This window comes from Chiloscyllium plagiosum, unplaced genomic scaffold (assembly GCF_037043375.1).
Source record: "Chiloscyllium plagiosum isolate Xiang-an unplaced genomic scaffold, Cpla_swu_hap1 HiC_scaffold_19, whole genome shotgun sequence".
In the NCBI taxonomy this organism is placed as follows: domain Eukaryota; kingdom Metazoa; phylum Chordata; class Chondrichthyes; order Orectolobiformes; family Hemiscylliidae; genus Chiloscyllium; species Chiloscyllium plagiosum.
In genome coordinates, this window is record NW_028270157.1 from 66,185,148 (window position 1) to 66,207,387 (window position 22,240).

The 22,240-nt window shown below is 44.5% G+C and overlaps 1 protein-coding gene across 1 annotated transcript; it reads right to left on the bottom strand.

The window, feature by feature from the left end:
- Window positions 1–1,536: 1,536 nt before the first annotated feature.
- LOC148146807 (oncoprotein-induced transcript 3 protein-like) lies at window positions 1,537–20,615 on the bottom strand. The gene is made up of 5 exons (XM_087996936.1): window positions 20,530–20,615; window positions 10,539–10,937; window positions 5,625–5,780; window positions 2,677–2,799; window positions 1,537–1,667 (listed from the first exon to the last, which is right to left on the bottom strand). The coding sequence occupies exons 1-5, from the start codon at window positions 20,609–20,611 to the stop codon at window positions 1,537–1,539; spliced, it is 891 nt and encodes a 296-aa protein (XP_087853062.1). The 5' UTR covers window positions 20,612–20,615.
- Between the last annotated feature and the right edge of the window lie 1,625 nt (window positions 20,616–22,240).

The following is a 22,240-nucleotide window of genomic DNA, read 5'->3' on the forward strand; positions in this document are numbered from 1 at the left end:
TACTTATCCAGATACGTATCAGCATTCTGCATCTAAAAGGATTTGGGCCAGTGTGTTCAGCCAAATTGGGAAATCCAATTTTGAACTTATATTGGCTTTAAAGCATAACTTGTGGGTAAATTTAGTGCCCAGTTTTCCCACCTTCTGTTTGTGCAAAAGGTTTTATTTTGTCTCAAATCGGTTTTGAGGCAGTGACACAAACATGAGGGTCCAAACGCACCCACTGTTTCCCAGTATTTTATAATTATCACCAAAGGCATCCGCATAATGAATCAGTTGAAACAGACAGTGAGATATCCCATCAGCCAGGTGACATCTGAATATGATTCGCATTCCAAATTGGAACAGACTGTATTGTGAACACTGACTAAAAAAGACTTTATGAAGAACAAAGGTGGACAGAGTCTGATTTAAACAATGAATGGTTAGTGTCAGTTACCTGTACAGTTCCTCCCATCCCCAGTGTAGCCAGCCTCACACACACATTGGAAAGAGCCGGGGCTGTTAAAACAGGAGACCGAGCTGTGACAGTCATGGCTTCCACTTTCACATTCATTCACATCTGAGGTTGGGAAGGAAGGAAGAGATCATTGTTGGATTCCCAGCTTTGTGAATCTGAAATTTTCTGTTGTTACATGCACACAGATTAACGCTTGAACTAAATGGCTCTGGGTAAACAATTTTCATTAAGATGCTGAATTTTGGAAAGGCCAATTAAGGCAGGATTTATAGACTTAATGGGAAGGTCCTGGGGAGTGTTACTGAACAAAGAGACCTTGGAGTGCAGGTTCATAGTTCCTTGAAAGTAGTATCACAGGTAGATAGAATAGTGAAGGCGGCGTTTGGTATGCTTGCCTTTATTGGTCAGTGCATAGAGTACAGGAGTTGGGAGGTTATGTTACAGTTGTACAGGACATTGGTTCAGACACTTCTGGACTAATGCTTTCAATTCTGGTCTCCCTGCTATAGGAAGGATGTTGTGAAACTTGAAAGGATTCAGAAAAGATTTACAAGGATCTTGGTTTTGAGCTATAGGGAGAAGCTGAACAGGTTGGGGCTATTTTCCCCGTAGCGTCAGGGGGCTGGGGCGGGTGGGGGTCTAGACTTTATAGAGGTTTATGAAATCATGAGGAGCACAGATAAGGTCAATAAAAGGTCTGTGTGAGCAATCTTCATAATAGCTTCTGGACAATTGCAGAATAAAACAGGACGCCTTCCTCAGACAGCTACAGCCATGTTGTGTTATTTATATTCCAACATTGAACTAGCAACACTGTTTATGAATTTACTGCTCATTGCTCCCTTTCTGTCTCAGCAAAAGAAACCTTTGCATTCATTGCTGACCTGACACACACATCACACCTTCTTACTGCCCTTCATCCAATAAAGAACATGTCTCATAGACCAAGAAACATCTGAATGCGATTTCACTTCCAAGTTGGAACTGATTATATTAGGAAAACACACTAACAAAAAATCAGATAATGTGAACAATATGTGTGGAAATATTCTGATTTAAACCACGAACAGTTAGCATCAGTTACCTGTACAGCTCCTCCCATCTCCAGTGTAACCAGCCTCACACACACATTGGAAAGAGCCGGGGCTGTTGAAACAGGAGGCCGAGCTGTGACAGTCGTGGCTTCCACTTTCACATTCATTCACATCTGAGGGTTAGGAAGGAAGGAAGAGTTTATTGGCGCACCCTCAGCTTTGTGGATTTGAAACTTCCTTTTGCTACACTCCCAGATGTAGGCTTGATCCATGTAACTGTTGGAGAACAATCTTCTACAGAGACCCTGACAGGCTCTGAAGAGCAGCGAGCACACGTGCTAATATCGGGGCCACTGACTTTAATTAGGCCCAGGCTTGAACTGTACTGGAGCTCTTCCATCAATCAGAGCAACATTAATTCGTACATGAGAGAGATAAGCCAGTGAGGAACTGCTCCTCCAATCAGAGTATGCTTCTCTATGCATTTGCTGCTTGGGTGCTCATTGGTGAACCTATCAGCAACAAGCATGGGTGACAGCGACACTGTGATTGGAGGAGCTGTTTGGAAGTTGTGTGGCTGCAGTGAGTGAGCTGCTGATACAGCTGTTAGTCAGGCCTCTTGAAGTTGGTAATCACTGATCAGGCCTCATGGGGTTGCCAAGAGCTGGTCAGGCCTCATAGGGTTGCCGAGCGTGGGTCAGGCGTCATGGGATTACAAAATGCAGCATCTCAGGGGGTTGTTTAATTTTGTGCAAGCCCCTGGATTGTTGTTGGTCTGGTCAGATCCTAGGGCACCACATGTTCAAATGGGGGATTTTATAAGGGGTTAGACTTAGTTGCAAGCAGGGGGCATTGGGGAAGGTGGAGGCTGCATGGTAGCGCTAGAGAAGGGTGAGGTTCCAAGGTGATGGAGGAAAAGAAAGTGGGGGCTGAAAGGTGGCAGTGTAGAAGGATGCTGTAAGGTAGCTGCGGGCCAAGGAGGAAGCTCAATGTGCAAGAAAAAGGGTGAAAGGAGGCTGCAAAGTTGATAAAATAGCTTCAAACCTCCCAACAAGGGAAGATGCAATGATTTGGGAGCCAGGAAACTAAGATCACTGAGTTAATGAAAATGAGGCAGTGAAAATGGACATGGAATTTATATCTTAAGGCTGATTTAAACCATGAATGTTTAATGTCATTTACCTGTACAATTCCTCCCATTCCCAGTGTAGCCAGCCTCACACACACATTGGAAAGAGCCGGGGCTGTTCAAACAGGAGGCTGAGCTGTGACAGTCGTGGCTTCCACTTTCACATTCATTCACATCTGAGGGTTAGGAAGAAAGAAAGAGTTCATTGGAGAATACCAAGTTTGTGAATCTGAAACTTCTTACTGTTAGACACCCAGATGTAGTCTTGATCCATGTAACTGTTAGAGAACAATCTTCTCCAGAGACCCTGACAAGTTCTGAAGAGTGGGCAGCATATATGCTAATATTGGGCGCCACTGACTTTACCTGGGCCCAGGCTTGAACAATACTAAAATTCTGCAACCAATCAGAGCAACATCCCCTTGCACAGAAACCGACCAGGAGCTACTATCTACAGGAAAGAGGCATGGATGCTATTGTAATAATCACTGTCAACTGTCAAATGTAAATTTGGAATGGAGATCCGAAATGCAGCTCAGATATTTCTTCACTTTTATCTTGTGTGAAAAGTGGGCATCGCATCTGCACTTATTCTCCACCCCTAACTGTCTGGTTTTACACCATTTCAGAGGACACCCAAAAGTCAATCTGTCTGAAGTCACATTTAGGCCAGACTGGGTCAGGACAGCAGATTTCCCTTGCCAAAGTAAACCAAACTGTTCTTTTATTAATGACAATGTTGGCCACTAGGCTAGTTTTGAATTGGAGACTGTTTGTTAAATTCAAATTTCACTGTCTACCAAGGGGTGATGTGAACCTATGCTGCAGAATATTAGCCTGGATTTTTGGATTATTAGTCCAGTGATACTACTGTCATGCCACCTTCTCCCGTGTATGGCAGTAACTTGAAAGTTACAATGCTCCAGCTTGGTGGGAACACTCAGGAATGAAGGGCTTTTGCCCGAAATGTCAACTTTCCTGCTCCTCGGTTGCTGCCTGACCTTGCTGTGTTTTTCCAGCACCACTCTAATCTTGTATTCCAGGCAGCCAAGCTAATGCTTTAGTGACATGCGTTCAGATCCTATCATTGCAGCTAGTGGAATTGGAATTCAGTGACTAAATCTGACCCATAAAGCTAATCTCAGCAATGGCCGCCCTGGTAACTATAATTGATCATTGTAAAAATCCTCATGGTTCACTAAGGTCCTGAAAGGAAAGAAATTGCTATCATTATCCAAACTGGCTTGCAGCTAACTCCAGGTGCACATCAATGTGGTTTGTATGTAAATGCCTAGGAAATCACTCAATTAGGAATGTAAGAAAAATGCAGGCCTTGCCAGTGAATTCCATATCCCATGAAAGAATTAAAAATAAATTCTAATTGGGTGGATTCCCATGACTAGTGAGTCTAAAATCTGGGACTAAGGAAATGGGACTAGGTCAGATTAATATATCTGGTCGATACAGGACTGAAGGGTCTGTTGCTGTGCTGTACAATTCTATGACTCTAAAACTGAGATAAGGAGGAATTTCTTCGCTCTGAGAATGGTGGATATTTAGAATCTTTACCACAGAGGCCGTGGAAGCACAATCATTGAGCACACTCAAAGCTGAACCAATATATTTCTGAAAACTAGTGACATCAAGGGATGTAGGAATAGTGCAGGAAAATGCTGTTGAGATTGATGATCAACCATGATCGAATTAAACAATGGAACAGGTTTGATGGGCAGAATGGCCTCCTCTTGCTCCTTTGTACACGATGGTTTAAGGTCAAAATAAAAGAACAAAATAGTTATTTCTTATTAATTATTTGGTCCGTCAAAGTATTTAAATTACAGGGAATACAATTGAGTGGCCCAGTGGGTCAGTGGTTAGCACTGCTGCCTCACAGCGCCAGGGACCCAGATTTGATTCCCACCTTGAGTGACTGTCTGGGTGGAGTTTGCACATTTTCCCTGTGTCTGCATGGGTTTCCTCCGGGTGCTCCGGTTTTTCCCACAGTCCAAAGATGTGCAGGTCAGGTGGATTGGCCATGCTAAATTGCTGATTGTGTTAGGTGCACTAGTCAGAGGGAAATGGGTCTGGGTGGGCTACTCTTCGGAGGGTCGGTGTGGACGTGTTGGGCCAAAGGGCGTTTTTCCACACTGTAGGGAATCTAATCTAATCAAATTTTGAAGGTTTGAAACTCTTTAGAAGTTAGAGCTTGGAATATCAGAGATTCAGATGGACAATAGATCTTTGGAATACATTATCAAGATTATTCACTTGAACAAACTTATTGGGTCAAGAAGCGGTTGGGTATGTTTCTGGGGAGAGTAGGGATTGAGGAATCTGCAGGGAAGACAGCTAAATGAGCAACACAGTGGCTCAGTGGTCACCACTGCTGCCACACAGCGCCAGGGGCCCAGCTTCGATTCCAGCCTCGGGCAACTGTCTGTGTGGAGTTTATACGTTCTCCCCACATCTGCATGGGTTTCCTCCCCCACTCTAAAGATGTGCAGGTTAGGTGAATTGGCCATGCTAAAATTGCTGGTAGTGTTCTGGGCTTATGTAGGTTATGTGCATTAGTCAGGGGAAATGTAAAGTAAAAGGGTAAGTGAATAGGTCTGGGTGGGATATCCTTCAGAGGGTCGGTGTGGACTTGTTGGGCCAAATGGCCTGTTTCCACACTGTAGGGATTCTATGAAATAGGGTCAATCTATGACAAAGGAATGAACCAATGGAAGTCTGAAAGTATTCTTTTAGAAACAAAAACAGGAATTGCTGGAGAAACTCAGCTGGCCTCGCAGCATCTGTAGAGAGAAAGCAGCATTAATGTTTCTGGTCCAGAAATGAAGAAGGGTCACTGGACCCTTTTCTCCTCTTTTCTCTCCACAGATGCTGCCAGACCTGCTGAGCTTGTCAGCGATTTCTGTTTTTGTTTCTGATTTCCAGTTCTTTGTCTTGTTTCTATCTTAAAATTATTTTTTATTCTTGTTTTCAACACTCAAGGTTTCACCTGTGCAGTTTCCTCTTAAACCACTCCCTGTGTATCCCGCGATACAGGCACAGTAGTACCCAGTCCCATTCTGTGCATTGTATGGTGTCCTCACACAGGTAGCCAGTTTTCGATCACAGTTATGGGTCCCATCAGCACACTGATCCCAAAAATCCTCTGTTGGTAAAAAGAAGCTGTGATAAATTGGGGCATCATCACCAAGGAACACTATGCACGACCAATCCACATATTGAAGGCATAGTACCTGAGTGCAACAAAAACAAATCCATTCCCCCTAGAAGTTCCTCTCCTGACTGACTTGTGTGGAAATCTACATGCTTACTTATAAAAATCGGACCAAAATTAATTGCAAGAAGAAATTGTTGATAGTGTATTTGGTTACTGAAAAAGGGCATAGACATTCAGACCTTTGTGGGACAGAGTCAGTGAGAGTAGCACGGGTCAGGGAATGGGGGTCCAGTGGGGCAGGTCACAGAATAAGAACAAGAGTGGGACAGGGACAGTAAATGAAACATGGGTCAGGGAACTTATGTTCGAATGGGACAAGGTCAATGAGAGTTAAACAGAGCGGGGAATGGGGTCAATAGTGGGACAGGGTCAGTGGCTGTTGCACAGAGCGAGAAATGGAGTCAATAGTGGGACAGAGTCAATGAATGTTACACAAAACAGAGAATGGGGCCTATCATGGTACAGGATCAGTGAGTGTTACACAGAGCGGGGAATGGGGACTATCGTGGGACAGGGTCAGTGAGTGTTACACAGAGCGGGGAATGAACACTACAGTGGGAAGGGTCAGTGACTGTTACACAGAGCGGGGAATGGACACTACAGTGGGAAGGGTCAGTGACTGTTACACAGAGCGGGGAATGGACACTACAGTGGGAAGGGTCAGTGAGTGTTACACAGAGCGGGGAATGGGGACTATCGTGGGACAGGGTCAGTGAGTGTTACACAGAGCGGGAATGGACACTACAGTGGGAAGGGTCAGTGAGTGTTACACAGAGCGGGGAATGAACACTACAGTGGGAAGGGTCAGTGACTGTTACACAGAGCGGGAATGGACACTACAGTGGGAAGGGTCAGTGACTGTTACACAGAGCGGGGAATGGGGACTATCGTGGGACAGGGTCAGTGAGTGTTACACAGAGTGGGGAATGAACACTACAGTGGGAAGGGTCAGTGAGTGTTACACAGAGCGGGAATGGACACTACAGTGGGAAGGGTCAGTGAGTGTTACACAGAGCGGGGAATGGGGACTATCGTGGGACAGGGTCAGTGAGTGTTACACAGAGTGGGGAATGAACACTACAGTGGGAAGGGTCAGTGAGTGTTACACAGAGCGGGGAATGGGGACTATCGTGGGACAGGGTCAGTGAGTGTTACACAGAGTGGGGAATGAACACTACAGTGGGAAGGGTCAGTGAGTGTTACACAGAGCGGGAATGGACACTACAGTGGGAAGGGTCAGTGAGTGTTACACAGAGCGGGGAATGAACACTACAGTGGGAAGGGTCAGTGACTGTTACACAGAGCGGGAATGGACACTACAGTGGGAAGGGTCAGTGACTGTTACACAGAGCGGGGAATGGGGACTATCGTGGGACAGGGTCAGTGAGTGTTACACAGAGTGGGGAATGAACACTACAGTGGGAAGGGTCAGTGAGTGTTACACAGAGCGGGAATGGACACTACAGTGGGAAGGGTCAGTGAGTGTTACACAGAGCGGGGAATGGAGACTACAGTGGGAAGGGTCAGTGAGTGTTACACAGAGCGGGGAATGGACACTACAGTGGGAAGGGTCAGTGAGTGTTACACAGAGCGGGGAATGGAGACTACAGTGGGAAGGGTCATGAATGTTACACAGAGTGGGGGATGGGGACAATAGTGCGAAAGGGTGAGGGAGTGTTACACAGAGCGGGGAATGGAGACTACAGTGGGAAGGATCAGTGAGTGTTACACAGAGCGGGGAATGAAGACTACAGTGGGAAGGGTCATTGAGCGTTACACAGAGCGGGGAATGGAGACTACAGTGGGAAGGGTCATGAATGTTACACAGAGTGGGGGATGGAGACTACAGTGGGAAGGGTCATGAATGTTACACAGAGTGGGGGATGGGGAGAATAGTGCGAAAGGGTGAGGGAGTGTTACACAGAGCGGGGAATGGAGACTACAGTGGGAAGGGTCATTGAGTGTTACACAGAGCGGGGAATGGAGACTACAGTGGGAAGGGTCATGAATGTTACACAGAGTGGGGGATGGGGACAATAGTGCGAAAGGGTGAGGGAGTGTTACACAGAGCGGGGAATGGAGACTACAGTGGGAAGGGTCAGTGAATGTTACACAGAGCAGGGAATGGGGATTATAGTCGGACAGGATCTGAGAGTATTATGCACAGCAGGGATAAGGGGACTATCGTAGGAACGGGTCAGTGAGTTTTCCACAGAGCTGGGAATGAGAACTACAGAGGGACAAGGTCTGAGATGTTATACAGAGTGGGGTAAGGGTACTATCATGGGACAGGGTCAGTGAATGTTACACAGAGCAGGGAACGGGGACTATTGTGGGACAAGGTCAATGAGGTTTACACAGTGCAGGGAATGGGGACTGTAGTGGTTCAGGGTCAGTGAGTGTTACACAGAGCAGGGAATGGGGACTGTAATGGGACAGGGTCAGTGAGTGTTACACAGAGCAGGGAAATGGGCCTATCATGGACAGAGTCATTGAGTGTTACACAGAACGGGGAATGGGGACTATAGTGGGACAGGGACAGTGAGTGTTACACAGAGCAGGGAATGGGGACTACAATGGGACAGGGACAGTGAGTGTTACACGAGCAGGGAATGGGGACTGTAGTGGGAGAGGGTCAGTCAGTGTTACACAGAGTGGGGAATGGGGATTATAGTGGGACAGAATCAGTGAGTGTTACACAGAATGGGGATTGGGGACTATAGAGGGACAGGGTCAGTGAGTGTCACACAGAACTAGGAATGCGGACTATAGTATGACAGGGTTTGAGAGTGTTACCCAGAGCGGAGAGAGGGTACTATTGTGGTACAGGGTCGGTGAGTGTTACACAGAGCGGGCAATGGGGACTACTATGTGATAGTGTTGGTGAACGTTACACAGAACAGGGAATGGGGTCTACAGTAGATTCGGGTTGGTGAGTGTCACAAGAGTGGGGAATGGTGATGATACTGGGAAAGGGTCAGTCAGTGTTACACAGAGCGGGGAATGGGGATTATAGTGGGACAGGGTCAGTCAGTGTTACACAGAGTGGGGAATGGGGATTATAGTGGGACAGGGTCAGTCAGTGTTACACAGAGCGGGGAATGGGGATTATAGTGGGACAGGGTCAGTCAGTGTTACACAGAGCGGGGAATGGGGATTATAGTGGGACAGGGTCAGTCAGTGTTACACAGAGTGGGGAATGGGGATTATAGTGGGACAGGGTCAGTCAGTGTTACACAGAGCGGGGAATGGGGATTATAGTGGGACAGGGTCAGTCAGTGTTACACAGAGCGGGGAATGGGGATTATAGTGGGACAGGGTCAGTCAGTGTTACACAGAGCGGGGAATGGGGATTATAGTGGGACAGGGTCAGTGAGTGTTACACAGAGCGGGGAATGGGGATTATAGTGGGACAGGGTCTGTCAGTGTTACACAGAGCGGGGAATGGGGATTATAGTGGGACAGGGTCAGTCAGTGTTACACAGAGCGGGGAATGGGGATTATAGTGGGACAGGGTCAGTCAGTGTTACACAGAGTGGGGAATGGGGATTATAGTGGGACAGGGTCAGTCAGTGTTACACAGAGCGGGGAATGGGGATTATAGTGGGACAGGGTCAGTCAGTGTTACACAGAGCGGGGAATGGGGATTATAGTGGGACAGGGTCAGTCAGTGTTACACAGAGTGGGGAATGGGGATTATAGTGGGACAGGGTCAGTCAGTGTTACACAGAGTGGGGAATGGGGATTATAGTGGGACAGGGTCAGTCAGTGTTACACAGAGCGGGGAATGGGGATTATAGTGGGACAGGGTCTGTCAGTGTTACACAGAGCGGAGAATGGGGATTATAGTGGGACAGGGTCAGTGAGTGTTACACAGAGCGGGGAATGGGGATTATAGTGGGACAGGGTCAGTGAGTGTTACACAGAGCGGGGAATGGGGATTATAGTGGGACAGGGTCTGTCAGTGTTACACAAAGCGGGGAATGGGGATTATAGTGGGACAGGGTCAGTGAGTGTTAGAGTGGGAAATGGGACTATAGTGGGATCGGGTTGGTGAGTCTTACACAGAGCGGGGAATGGGATGTATAGAATGACAGGGTCAGTGAGCGATACACAGAGCTGGGAATGGGGACTAGTGGGACAGGGTCACTGATTGCTATGCAGAGTGGGGCATGGGGACTATAGTGGGACAGCATCGGTGAGTGTTACACACATTAGTGAATGGGACTATAGTGGAATACGTCTGGGAATGTAACTGTGCTCAGTGACCATGAGTTGAGTGGAATGGGGCCAGTATGTGTCACATGGCACAGAGAATGGGTACTATTGCAGCACAGGATGTACGAATGTCATTTCAGGCAGGGAGTGAGAGCTGTGTTAAACCGAGGCAGCATATACATGACATCAGGTTACAGCTCAATCGATTTATTTGAAATCACAAGCTTTCACAGCGCTCATCCTTTGCCAGGTGAGATTGGCCTGATGAAGGAGCAGCGTTCCGAAAACTTGTGATCTCAAACAATCCTGTTGGACTGTAACCTGGTATGTGTGATTTCTGACTCTGTCCACTGCAGTCCAACACCGGCACCCCACATCATATAATCAAACTGGGTCAGAGAGTGTAAATGAGACGAGAATCTGGACCATGATGGAGCTGACTCTATGAGTTTGCTGCCCTGTGGTTACCTGTGCAGTAAGCTGCACCAATCGGGGTGGGGGGAAGCTTGTATACGTAGAAAACTTGTCTTGTCCCAGGAACCTGACAGAAAGCGATTTTGAGTGGCAGTGTCTCTTTGCAGCAGTCTCCAGACAGTAGATCCGGAACGCACGCGACTCGATCCACAAGTTTGGCCTCTGCAGTGGGATGGGATCCGTTGACCCACACAGGTCTCCTGGTCCCGCAGTGTAACAGCGGAACACAACGATCTCTCAGCTTCGTTCCTGACGCGCCAGCAAAACGGATCCAGTAGGACTTTAGCTCATTGTCACTGTTAAAGGAGGAGTTCATCCTGGGTAAAATGTTGCAGGCTTCATCCTTCCTCCAGCCTTCATTTACCACACGATAGATGTGTGGAGCGCAAGGATCTGTGGCAGGAGAAAATGAACATAAGATTTAAGGTCGGGAGGTTGTAAATGCCTGAGCGTATAAATGGTTAACGGAGCAGCTTAGCGCTCTGTTCATGTAAAAAAAAACGGTCTGCTTTATATTGAAGTTTCTAAGCAGTATGTCCATTAGAATACAAATCAACAGAAGATTCAATAAAAGCCTTTAAAATGATGAAGGAGTTCAACAGGATGGAAGTGACGCTGTTTCTGTTGTAATAGGATGTACCTGTATTTTTAATGGAGTGTATCTTAAACTACTGTCCATTGTTACCCACCACGGAAAACGATGAGATGAAAAATCTCAATATTTGTTGATGGAACAAAGCAACAATCGTACGAGTCAGATGTGTCTCAAGGCTTCCCAGTCACCATGGTATATCATTCCTGATGAAGGGCTTTTGCCCAAATCATCGACTGTCCTGGTCCCCGGATGCTGCCTGACCTGCTGTGCTTTTCCAGCACCACACATTTGACCTTACCTTCAACTAAAGCACGACATATTGTTTTACCAGTCGTTGTTGTGGGATTGGTATATTGCAGTAAATTGAAGAATGCAGTGATTTCCGCTTGTGGATGAATCTAGAATAAAAAGGGTATTAATCGAAGATTACAGATCTAACAAAGAATCTGGAAGGATTTTCTTTGCACTGTTGTCGATAAAAATGGGGATTACATGAAGTGCTGGGAACAGATATCAATGATGCTTTTAAGGGAGGTTGATAAATGAAGGAGGGAGAAATGAACAAAGAGATATAGGAAGATAAATTGGGGGGGGAAGATTAATGTGCAATATAACTACCAGCATTGATCAGTTGGGCTGAACGGTCTGCTTTATATTGAAGTTTCTAAGCAGTATGTCCATTAGAATACAAATTTCAAAAGTGACATGACTTTGAACATATATTGGGCTAAGTATATCCAGTTTGATTCCTGACCTGTGCTGATTTCAGCTGAAGGTGGTACAGAGGGATTGACTGTATATGTCCTACCTTTGTTCTCATGGGCAGTCCAGGGAGAGCTCTCCCTCTCAGCCAGAGCTCTCCCTCTTTACTGTGGCTGAGTAAGCCACTTCTGCAGAGTTGTTAGCTGGCAAGGTAAAATAGCTCAAAACACACACAAAAAAAGAGCCCACAAGAAAGATTGCCTGAAAGAGGGCAGCAAGGTGAAGGCAGAGCAGAGCCTTCTAAAGAGAGTATCCACCCTGTTTGGAAGCATACTCCTTTTTAATGTATCAATCTTTTAATAACGAAGTGTTTTTAACAGGGTTGGGTTGTGTGAACTCGAATGTAATTGAACTACAGTCTGTTTCTGCATCATATTTCTGCTTGACTGCTGTTGACCTTGTTTGATAAATGTAATTTTACCAGATGTCAAGTATTCAGCACGGGCAGATCTGGTCATGTTAGCTTGGTGCCTTTATTGGAAGGAATGTGACAATAATGACCTGTGGTTAGATTGTGCTTTTAAAGTAAAATGACCCAGGCACTCCATGAGTGCCTACACAGACAAATACTGGCATTGATATCAGGGAGGCCAGATTAACAGGGTTCATTAAATGCTTGGTCAAGAAGCAGGCTTTAAGGTGTGTCCAAAATAAAAAGAGAAAGTTACATGGAATGTAGTTTTAGGAGGGAGATTGTTGGATAAGAAATCGGTGGTCAAATGAAGTGAAGGAGATAAAGAAGTCTAGGGTTTGAAGGCAGCAGAGCACTTGGATAGTTTTAGAGTGAGGAGATTACAGAGGTGATGAAGCACAAAAATCAGTGTTTGACTCCTGATAAGCACCCATCCATATGTATGTGAATGTAAAATAAGACTGGACAAGACTTGGAATACCTCCCCTGGTTCAATAATCTTGTTGGCACTCTATTAAAAGATACAAATGTGAAGAACAGTTTGTTGGATGAGTAATTCAGGGGCAGCTAACAGGCCACAGGACTGCGAGGGGTTAACATTTACTGTAAAAGAGACAGAAAGGAACTATGAGTAAACAGTATTAAATTTTGCCTTCTCAGTGATTGTTTGTGAAGATGCACAAGTCCTTTGTCTCAGTACTTTTCAGCATCATGTACTGCTGATAGCTATGTCAGTGAGTGAATTCATTGCTCCTCTTGCCCCTTCAGCAGGAAGAGCATTAATCAGAACTAGGGCAACTGCACTGCCATGCTGTTTCATTGACCCATTTTTGATTCCCCACTGGGAGTGCAGGATTCATGAGTTTGCTGATATCTAGAAATAGTGTCTTTTATTCACCAAATAATGCTCTCATCCTTACACTACCATTTGTCCAATAATTTCTTCAATAATGGCTATTAAACAGAATGGGAAAACTGACTTGTTTCACTATTCCTTGGCAGCCCTTCATTTGACGCTCACTAATGCTCCCAGTTCAATTCTAAGACAACGCAATTTGTAGTTTTAAAAATCATGGTATTCAGTGTAACGAACACTGGAATGGTGCAGCACAGAAGTGTAGGATTGAGCAAAAATCCCCATCATCAAAAATACTGGAAAAGCCCCTCATCATTTCAAAACTATTAAAAGTAAAGAGGACCGCTGGGCTGAGTTCTGGGAAAAATACACAAACACTACCTGGAACCATTGCTTAGCCAGGAATTCCAATCTAATTTCCACTCTAAGAGAACAATCAACCAAACCTAACACTCTAGATTGAAACTAACTTTGACACCCTAGTACAGACAGTGTGGGGCCTATACAGATACCGAACATACAACTTCAATCAAAGTCCATTTGCACATATTGATAGCAATCAGGAAGCCAATGACTTCAGAAGGTAATACCAGAGACACAATAGACAACACAGTTTGAGGGGAGATAATAGGGCACACTCTCTGGATAACTGCCACCCTGTTCTGACCTGAATGGAGAGCCTTTTCAAGAACAAGCTTCTGCAGAAGCCATGTCCCCGCTGGATTCCAGCCCCAATAAGCAGCTTCTGAAACAAGACCTACAGAGGTCAAACAGGAAAGCTGAATCAGCAAGCCAAACCAAGGGCATCATCACAGCTAAGGACATCAGAGGTTTGGGGTGTGGGGGTGTGGAGGGGAGCCAACCAAGCACTGTCCAAGCAAGAGCTTCCAGACACAAACCTGTTTTGAATCAAGAGAACTGACAGCAAGAAGCTATGCAACTAGACACACTGTTCTGACCTAGCAAGCAGGGAGGGGAAGGTGGGTGGTGACAGTGTATGGGACCCCAAGGGTAGGAAGCCTGATTAAAGCTTCAATTGTGTTTAATGTAATAGTGTATTTAATTACTGTCCTCTGTATAATTGATGGTGTTACATTCTGGTCTCCTTCCTATCGGAAAGATGTTGTGAAACTTGAAAGGGTTCAGAAAAGATTTACAAGGATGATGCCAGAGTTGGAGGGTTTGAGTTATAGGGAAAGGTTGAATAGGCCTGGGTTGTTTTCCCTGGAGCATCGAAGGCTGAGGGGTGACGTTATAGAGGTTTATAAAATCATGGGGGGGGGGGGTTATGGATAGAATAAATAGACAAAGTCTTTTCCCTGGGGTGGGGGATCCAGAACTAGAGGGCAAAGGTTTAGGGTGAGAGGGGAAAGATATAAAAGAGACCTAAGGGGCAACTTTTTCATGCAGAGGGTGGTATGTGTATGGAATGAGCTGCCAGAGGATGTGGTGGAGGCTGGTACAATTGCAACATTTAAGAGGCATTTGGATGGGTATATGAATAGGAAGGGTTTGAAGGGATATGGGCTGGGTGCTGGCAGGTGGGACTAGATTGGGTTGGGATATCTGGTCGGCATGGAAAATTCTGTTTCCATGCTGTACATCTCTGTGACTCACTATTTAATGCTTTTGCCTGTATTTTTTGTATTATACTTATCTTTTGAATTTTAAATAAATTTGCTCTGAAACACCTGTCCACTACCTCCTTCATTTCACATTCCCAAAATAAGGCCAGTGTCTAGAACCAGGGATCTGGGGCTGATTCGAACCACCTAAAATCAGCAAATTACTGATTGCAAACCAGAATTCTGCAGAAGGAACTCATTCAGTCATCAATTTTTATAATGGCTCTTTCCAAGGGAAGTCCAGTTATTCCCACTCTTTTGTCTATTCCTGCATTTTTAATAAAAATGTCCTTCAAATATCTACTTAATTCCATTTTCCAGCACCCTATCAGGCTGTGCATTCCAAAACCAAACTACTCAACGTATGAAGAGACTTTTTCTCATTTTATCTGTGGTCAACAGCCAAGTGTCCATATCTCAACAGTGACAAACAGCAGCAATAATGTTTTTACTTAGTGGGCGGCACGGTGGCACAGTGGTTAGCACTGCTGCCTCACAGCGCCAGAGACCCCGGGTTCAATTCCCGCCTCAGGCGACTGACTGTGTGGAGTTTGCACGTTCTCCCCGTGTCTGCGTGGGTTTCCTCCGGGTGCTCCGGTTTCCTCCCACAGTCCAAAGATGTGCAGGTCAGGTGAATTGGCCATGCTAAATTGCCCGTAGTGTTAGGTAGGGGGTAAATGTAGGGGAATGGGTGGGTTGCGCTTCGGCGGGGCGGTGAGGACTTGTTGGGCCGAAGGGCCTGTTTCCACACTGTAAGTAATCTAATCTTATTGACAGCATTAGATATTGCTCACTATGGCCATGAGTCTGAATTGAATTTTGGACATTCTGTCTCCAAAACATGAGTTATTTCCCTGAAATTTTTCAGCAATGCAAAAGAAGAAACTAAATTAGCTAATCCCCTATTCCTTGTACAAGCAGCAATGACCAAATAATCCTCTCAGGTTGTACTGTAATTGCAAAAGGAGCTTATATAGCACTCTGCTTCCTGGTGTACTTTACCTCAAAGATCTGTGATGTTTTGGGAGTGGTGTGTGTGTGGTGGGGAGTTACGTCAAACATCTCAACAAGGTGTTGGAGTTGTAACTTGCCCTGTCTTGTGTTCCAGCATTTCTAAAAATCATGTCCTCCACCTTCCAGAAAGACACAAGCAGCTGGTATAGAGGAATATTATCATCTACAAATTGCCCCACAAGTCCCATCTGATGTATGATAGAATGGCGACAGTACAGGAGGCGGCCATTCAGGTCTGGCATGTCCGCGCTGGATCTCTACAAGAGCAGTTCACCTACTGCCACTCCCATATCCTTTCCAATTGTGGCAGCACTCTATCATCATTAGGTCAAAATCCTGGAACTCCCAACCTAACAGTCATTTAGAAGGATGTTCACCACACAGACTCCAGCAGTTTGTAAAGATTGCACACCACCACCACCTTTCAAAGGCCAATGAAGGATGAATAAGAAAGGCCAGCCTTTTCAGTGAGAACTGCATATTGACAATATGTTATTTCTGGATTCCCATGTATTTGTTTTGGATACAAGTATAAGGTTCCTTGCCATTAACCTACAGCTGAAACCAACAATGAGTGAATGGCTGGCAATGATTTTCAAGGAATTAATTTAGATTGAGTCATTCTGAAAACTCCTTGAGACTAAAGGCACCACTCTGTGTTACATTAAGCCAAATGTACCACAAGCTGAGGGATTTGATTCCTGAGCTGTGCTGCATCAGCTGATTTCAGCCAGGGCAGTAGACAGACAACCAAAATTGAGGTTAGCAGGAACAGTTTCAAGCTGTGCCAACGAGGACAGTCCTGGACAAGTTAACACAGAAATTATTGGCGTTACACAGTGCTCCAGTCAGAGAGTGAAAAAGAAGGCCAGGTCAGCTCTCACCAACGGTCTAACCAAACATCCACATTTAGAATCTGACTTTTGTCCTTTTGGGTGCTGGTGGACCTGATCTAAGTTTTCAGCATTTCCTGTTAAACACTTCCATTCAATTTTCTAATTTTTAATTTCGGATTCTGAACATGGAACTCTGTACAGCTGCAACAGTCCTTTGGTTCTGCCAGTGGAACAGCAATCCAGAATTTGTGAATTCAAATTGTTCATTGTAACTTCAGCTGGTGTGAAAATGCAGCAACTGTAGTAGACATATTATACAAGGTGTGATCATATACACGACAATGAATTTAATGCTTAATTAATTTGTTTGATTTTATTGATTCAGGGACCGGTCAACTCCCTACCCATCATTACAAAGTGTCATGGATATACAACATCCACCAAGATTATTTGGATTTGGTTGGAATTGGTTTAATTCCTCCTTTGGAGGAACATAGTGTCCAAAAGTGTGCTTCCTCAACACTGCACTAAGTTGATTCTAGGTGACACTGATGTACTGTCAAACTAATAGGAGGGACTCGAACCTTTATCACTGAGGTGTGAGTGGTACAAACAGAGCCAAGCTGAAATGTTAATGAAATCTAGTTACCAGTTTTCACATTCCAGCCTCAGGGCCCTTCCTCAGCCTGTCTGGCAGCTCACTACCATAAAAACAAGGACTGCAGATGCTGGAAACCAGAGTCTAGATTAGAGTGGTGCTGGAAAAGCACGGCAGGTCAGGCAGCATCCGAGGAGCAGGAAAATTGGTGTTTCAGGCAAAAGCCCTTCATCAGGAATAGAGGCAGGGTGCCTGCAGAGTGGAGAGATAAATGAGAGTAGGGTAGGGGTGGGGAGAAAGTAGCATAGAGTACAATTGGTGAATGGGCGTGGGGATGGAGGTGATAGGTCAGAGAGGAGGGTGGGAGAAGGTAGAAAAGAGTACAATGGGTGAATGGGGGTGGGGATGGAGGCGATAGGTCAGAGAAGTACCCTCTTCTCATTCCTCTATTGCTCTGACCTAGCAGCTCACTACCATCTTCTCAAGGACAGTTACTTATACAGTCACTTACACTTCCTTTAGCTTATCATTCAGCTATTCCAAAACCCTCCTGGCCATCCTCTCATCTTCCACACTTCAGAAACTTCAGTTCATATAAACCTCTGCAAGCCCTATCTTGATCCAGTCACATATCATCCCTGTGCTCCCTGACCGACGTTGACTCCCAGTCCAGCAATTCCTAAATTTCAAAGTTCTCATCGTTATGCTCAGATTTCCACATGACTTCACCCATCTCTACGTAGCCCCCTGCAGATCTGTCCAATATCTCTGGCCTCTTGTTCACTGCTCAATTGCTTTATCCAAGCATGACCTCCACTTGTCAAGGCACCAAGCTCTGTAAATCTCTCTCCCTCTCGGTCTGTACCCAGTCTCTCCCTCCCATTCTACCTGTCCCTCTCTCTCTCTCTCTCTCAGTCTCTCTCCTTCACTCTCTTTCTTTCTCAGTCTCTGTCCCCTCCCTCTCTCTCTCCCCCCTTCTCTGTCCTCCTTTCTCTCTGTCCCTGCCCCTCCACACCCTCTCTCTGTCCCCTTCCTCTCTGTCTCCCTACCTCTGTCGCCCCTCCCTGTCCCACCTTCTCGCTTTGCACCTCCCCTCTGTGTATCTGTCACACTCCCTCTCCCTGCTCCTCCGTCTCTGTCTCTCCTATCTGGCCCCCTACCGTCTTCCTTAAAAACCACATCTCTCACTAAGCATTTTGTCCCCTGTCCTAATGTCTCCTATTTTGTTTTCATGTTTTTTTTTTGTCCAGCAACCGTCTAGGAAGCACCTTGGGATGTTAAATAATGTTATATAAATACAAATTATTGTTGCAGCCTGCAAACTGCTTTTGGGGTGAAGTTTTAAAATTATTACTTAACAATTCCAGAAAGTGACAGATAATTCTCACTTGAAGTTAGTTTCTCAAAAAAAATCTGTTGAGTGAAATTATTGTGAATGAATTGTTTATGACGTGTTAAAGGAATTACCCTCATGATAGCCAGCATTCTTGTGGTGCAGTGGTAATGTCCCTACCTCAGGACTAGAAGATCTATGTTCAAGTCTCATCTGTCCTGGAGATATATCATACAATGACTGAATAGTTTGATTAAAATGGCTAATAACTCACAAGGAGCTCAGATTGTGAAAATTGCCAATATGTTGTGGCTGTGATACATTATTAGCCCTTGTATAGACTCAGTATTGCTCTCGAGGTGTTAGTAATGAGTAATTCTATTAAACACAGCTATTTGACACAGGCTCAGAAACCCTACTCCATCAGTATCTTACCAGAAGTTACCAGAACACTGAATAAGAAGGACAGTAATGTTGGCCATTTTCTTTATTTTTTCATTTTTCTGCCTTTATATTCTATGCATTCGTTTATTTTGCTGTGTTTTAAGATGGCACCAGAGATTCACAACACTATACAACACTTTTCACTGTATTTCAATATTAACCTATTAACCAATGACATGCCATATTTTAATAACATTCATTTATGCAGTAAATTATATAAACCAAAGTCTCATCTGCTGCCATGATTCAGTGGGCATTGGCATTACTAATGGATCCATAAAAATTGATTACCTGCAGACTATATACTGTATCACTGATGGCAGGCTCTAAGATAATCTTCAGGAATGTTATCCCAAGCACACTGCCTGACTCAGTAATTGATTATAATTGTATGTCTGTTCATTATCAAAAAACTCACACATGGGGCCTTAAATGGTGAAAAGAGTACAAAATAACGATGCAATTTAATGTCGTGATAAATTGCGACTTCTCAATTTGCATCTAATAAGAGTGTCAATGCAGCCTGGACCTAGGTTTTGCCAGATGATTTCCTCCTTCAAGCTACCCCATTCAGTCAAATAGCCTTTTGCACAGAACCAGACCTTCAGTCCTACAGGTTAGTATTGATTGGTGCTTAGACTTCACTTGGGTCTCCACCATCCATATTTATTTCATCTTAACCCATCACTATATTTCTTTCTCCCTCATGAGCACATATAGCTTGCTGTTAAATATATCTGCAATTATTTCATGTGTCTGTATTTTTATCATGAGTAGAAAAGAGGGTGCTCAGATCTATTTGACTAGCACTGAGCCAGCCTCTCCTACAAAGTTACAACTAGCAAATCTTACAAGACATGAGCAGAACAATATGAGATGCTGCATTGTATAATTAAAGTTGAGAAAGGCTAAGATATCAAAATTAAACTGATGCTGCTGAGACTACAGAGCAGCCAGTATGCTGTCTGTATTCTCAGAGACTAAGCAGTTTTTTTATTTTCATTTCAGATACAAACTGAGTTTGTCTGCACATTCAAACTGACTTGCTTTTCCATAACACCTTTCACAGCTTTAGGGTGAAAATGTTTTAAAATCAGTGAAGTCCTTTCTAAAGAGGTGGCACAACCGTAATTTTAACAATTTGGCAAGGCCCCACAAACAGCGGTGAGACAAACAACAAGATAATCTGTTTCAAGTGATTTTAAGTATTGAGCAAGGCATCAGGGAGAACTCTTCCACGTAGGGGGTTAAACAGAGCCTTGACTCTGCAGCCCACCTGAAATACAACACCTCCCAAAGTGCAGCATTCCCTTGGCATTCCCTTGGCATTCCCTTGGCATTGCAATGGAGTGCCAGCATAAATTTGACATTCAAATCTCTGGATTGGGGTTTAAAATCACAACCAGAGAGACAGACAAGAAGTGCTACTACTGAGCCAGCGCTGACACCATCCTACTTCTTGGAGTTATCAAATACATAGAAATGCATATCATATGGATTGCCTTCTTACCACAAGTAGCAGTCACATCTGCCAGTATCCAATACAAGGACAGCAAACAGAGCTCAACACTTATTAACGGCCCTCTGGCCATTCGATCTCCCTCCAAACGCTGCTCGCAAAGGACTGATACTGTTTTGAATGCAGGTTTGCTTTTTTATAAATGTAACTATTTATTCCTGATTGTCACACCCTGACATTTTGATATTCGATGTGTCATTGAGAAAAAGGGTGGGCCTTGTCACTTGACGCAAACAAAAAAATTAAAATGAAATGTTAGATCACAATGACCAACAATTGAAAAAAAGTTGATGAATTTCATCTTTACTAGCAACTGAAGCAATTTTTTAAAGAATCTATTCTTTTGATGAATAGTCTTCAAACTCTCCTATTTCCACGAGTCATTAAAGGCAAGCCATCTTATGCTGAAAGTTAGGTCATTTCAGTATTCATGGTGGTCCTTGTGTTGCAAATGGTCATTCTGAAGACAATTATGGAAACCTTAATTGCATAAACAGCCATTTGACAGTCGTCAAATATCAAATTCACCATCATTTGAAAAAGGTGCATTACTATAAACTGCTTACCCAATTGTGTCATTGAGAAAAAAGATGGATCTTGTCACTAACACTTGATGTAAACAAAAAGCTGGCCCCTGCTGTGCCCACTCGTCGCTGCCGAAGCTGTCAACATGACTGAGGTCTTCACCAAGAGGTACGTAACATAAAGTAGAAGAGAAAAAAACGACAGAAGAGAGAAAAAGCAAGGTAAGAGCAATAAGGAAAGTGGACAAGACCCAGGCTCAGAAGCCCTACTCCATCGCCATCTTACTGGAAGTTACTGGAACACTTAACAAGAAGGACAGTAATGATGGACACTTCCTTTATTTATTCATGTTTATGCCTTTATATGTTATGTATTAGTTACTTCTCTGTGTTTTAAGTTGGCACCAAAGATTCGTGACATCGTACAACACGGTTCACTATATTTTGTAACAAGATACATGTGATCATTAATGAATCAAATCAAATCAAATCACCATCTCAAGATTAGATTAGATTACTTACAGTGTGGAAACAGGCCCTTCAGCCCAACAAGTCCACACTGACCCGCCGAAGTGCAACCCACACAGACCCATTCCCCTACATTTACCTCTTCACCTAACACTACGGGCAACTTAGCATGGCCAATTCACCTAACCTGCACATTTTTGGACCGTGGGAGGAAACCGGAGCACCCGGAGGAAACCCACACAGACACGGGGAGAATGTGCAAACTCCACACAGAGAGTCACCAGAGGCGGGAATTGAACCCGGGTCTCTGGCGCTGTGAGGCAGCAGTGCTAACCACTGTGCCACCGTGCCGCCCACAAACATCTCTGACTCACTATTTGGAAAGAGAGATTTCATCTGAAGTCTGTTCATAAATAAAATCTTAAACATGTGAGTTTCAGTTTCTCCAAAAATGGAGAAAAGGCAATCTTTTCAAATATATCCATCACCTTGCTACAAGAAGAGAGACTTGCATTCAGAAAGCACCTTTCACAATCTCCAAATGTTCCAAAACCCCTTACAGCAATGGATTACTTTTGCAAAGTAGTGCTGTGGATTAAATATGTTCTGTGCTTAGATTTCCAGAAGGCATTTGATAAGGTATCAAATCAAAGGTTATTGCAGAACATAAGATCTCATGGTACATATTAGAATGGATAGACGATTGGCAA

What these genes read in the sequence shown, in the direction of transcription:
- LOC148146807 (XM_087996936.1), bottom strand. Translation starts at nt 20,611, where the DNA reads ATGGCCAGAGGGCCGTTAATAAGTGTTGAGCTCTGTTTGCTGTCCTTG. An exon ending in TTTAAGAGGAAACTGCACAG is followed by an intron (nt 2,800 to 5,624) that starts GTGAAACCTTGA and finishes CCTAACCCTCAG; the next exon opens with ATGTGAATGAATGTGAAAGT. An exon ending in GAATGGGAGGAATTGTACAG is followed by an intron (nt 1,668 to 2,676) that starts GTAAATGACATT and finishes CCTAACCCTCAG; the next exon opens with ATGTGAATGAATGTGAAAGT.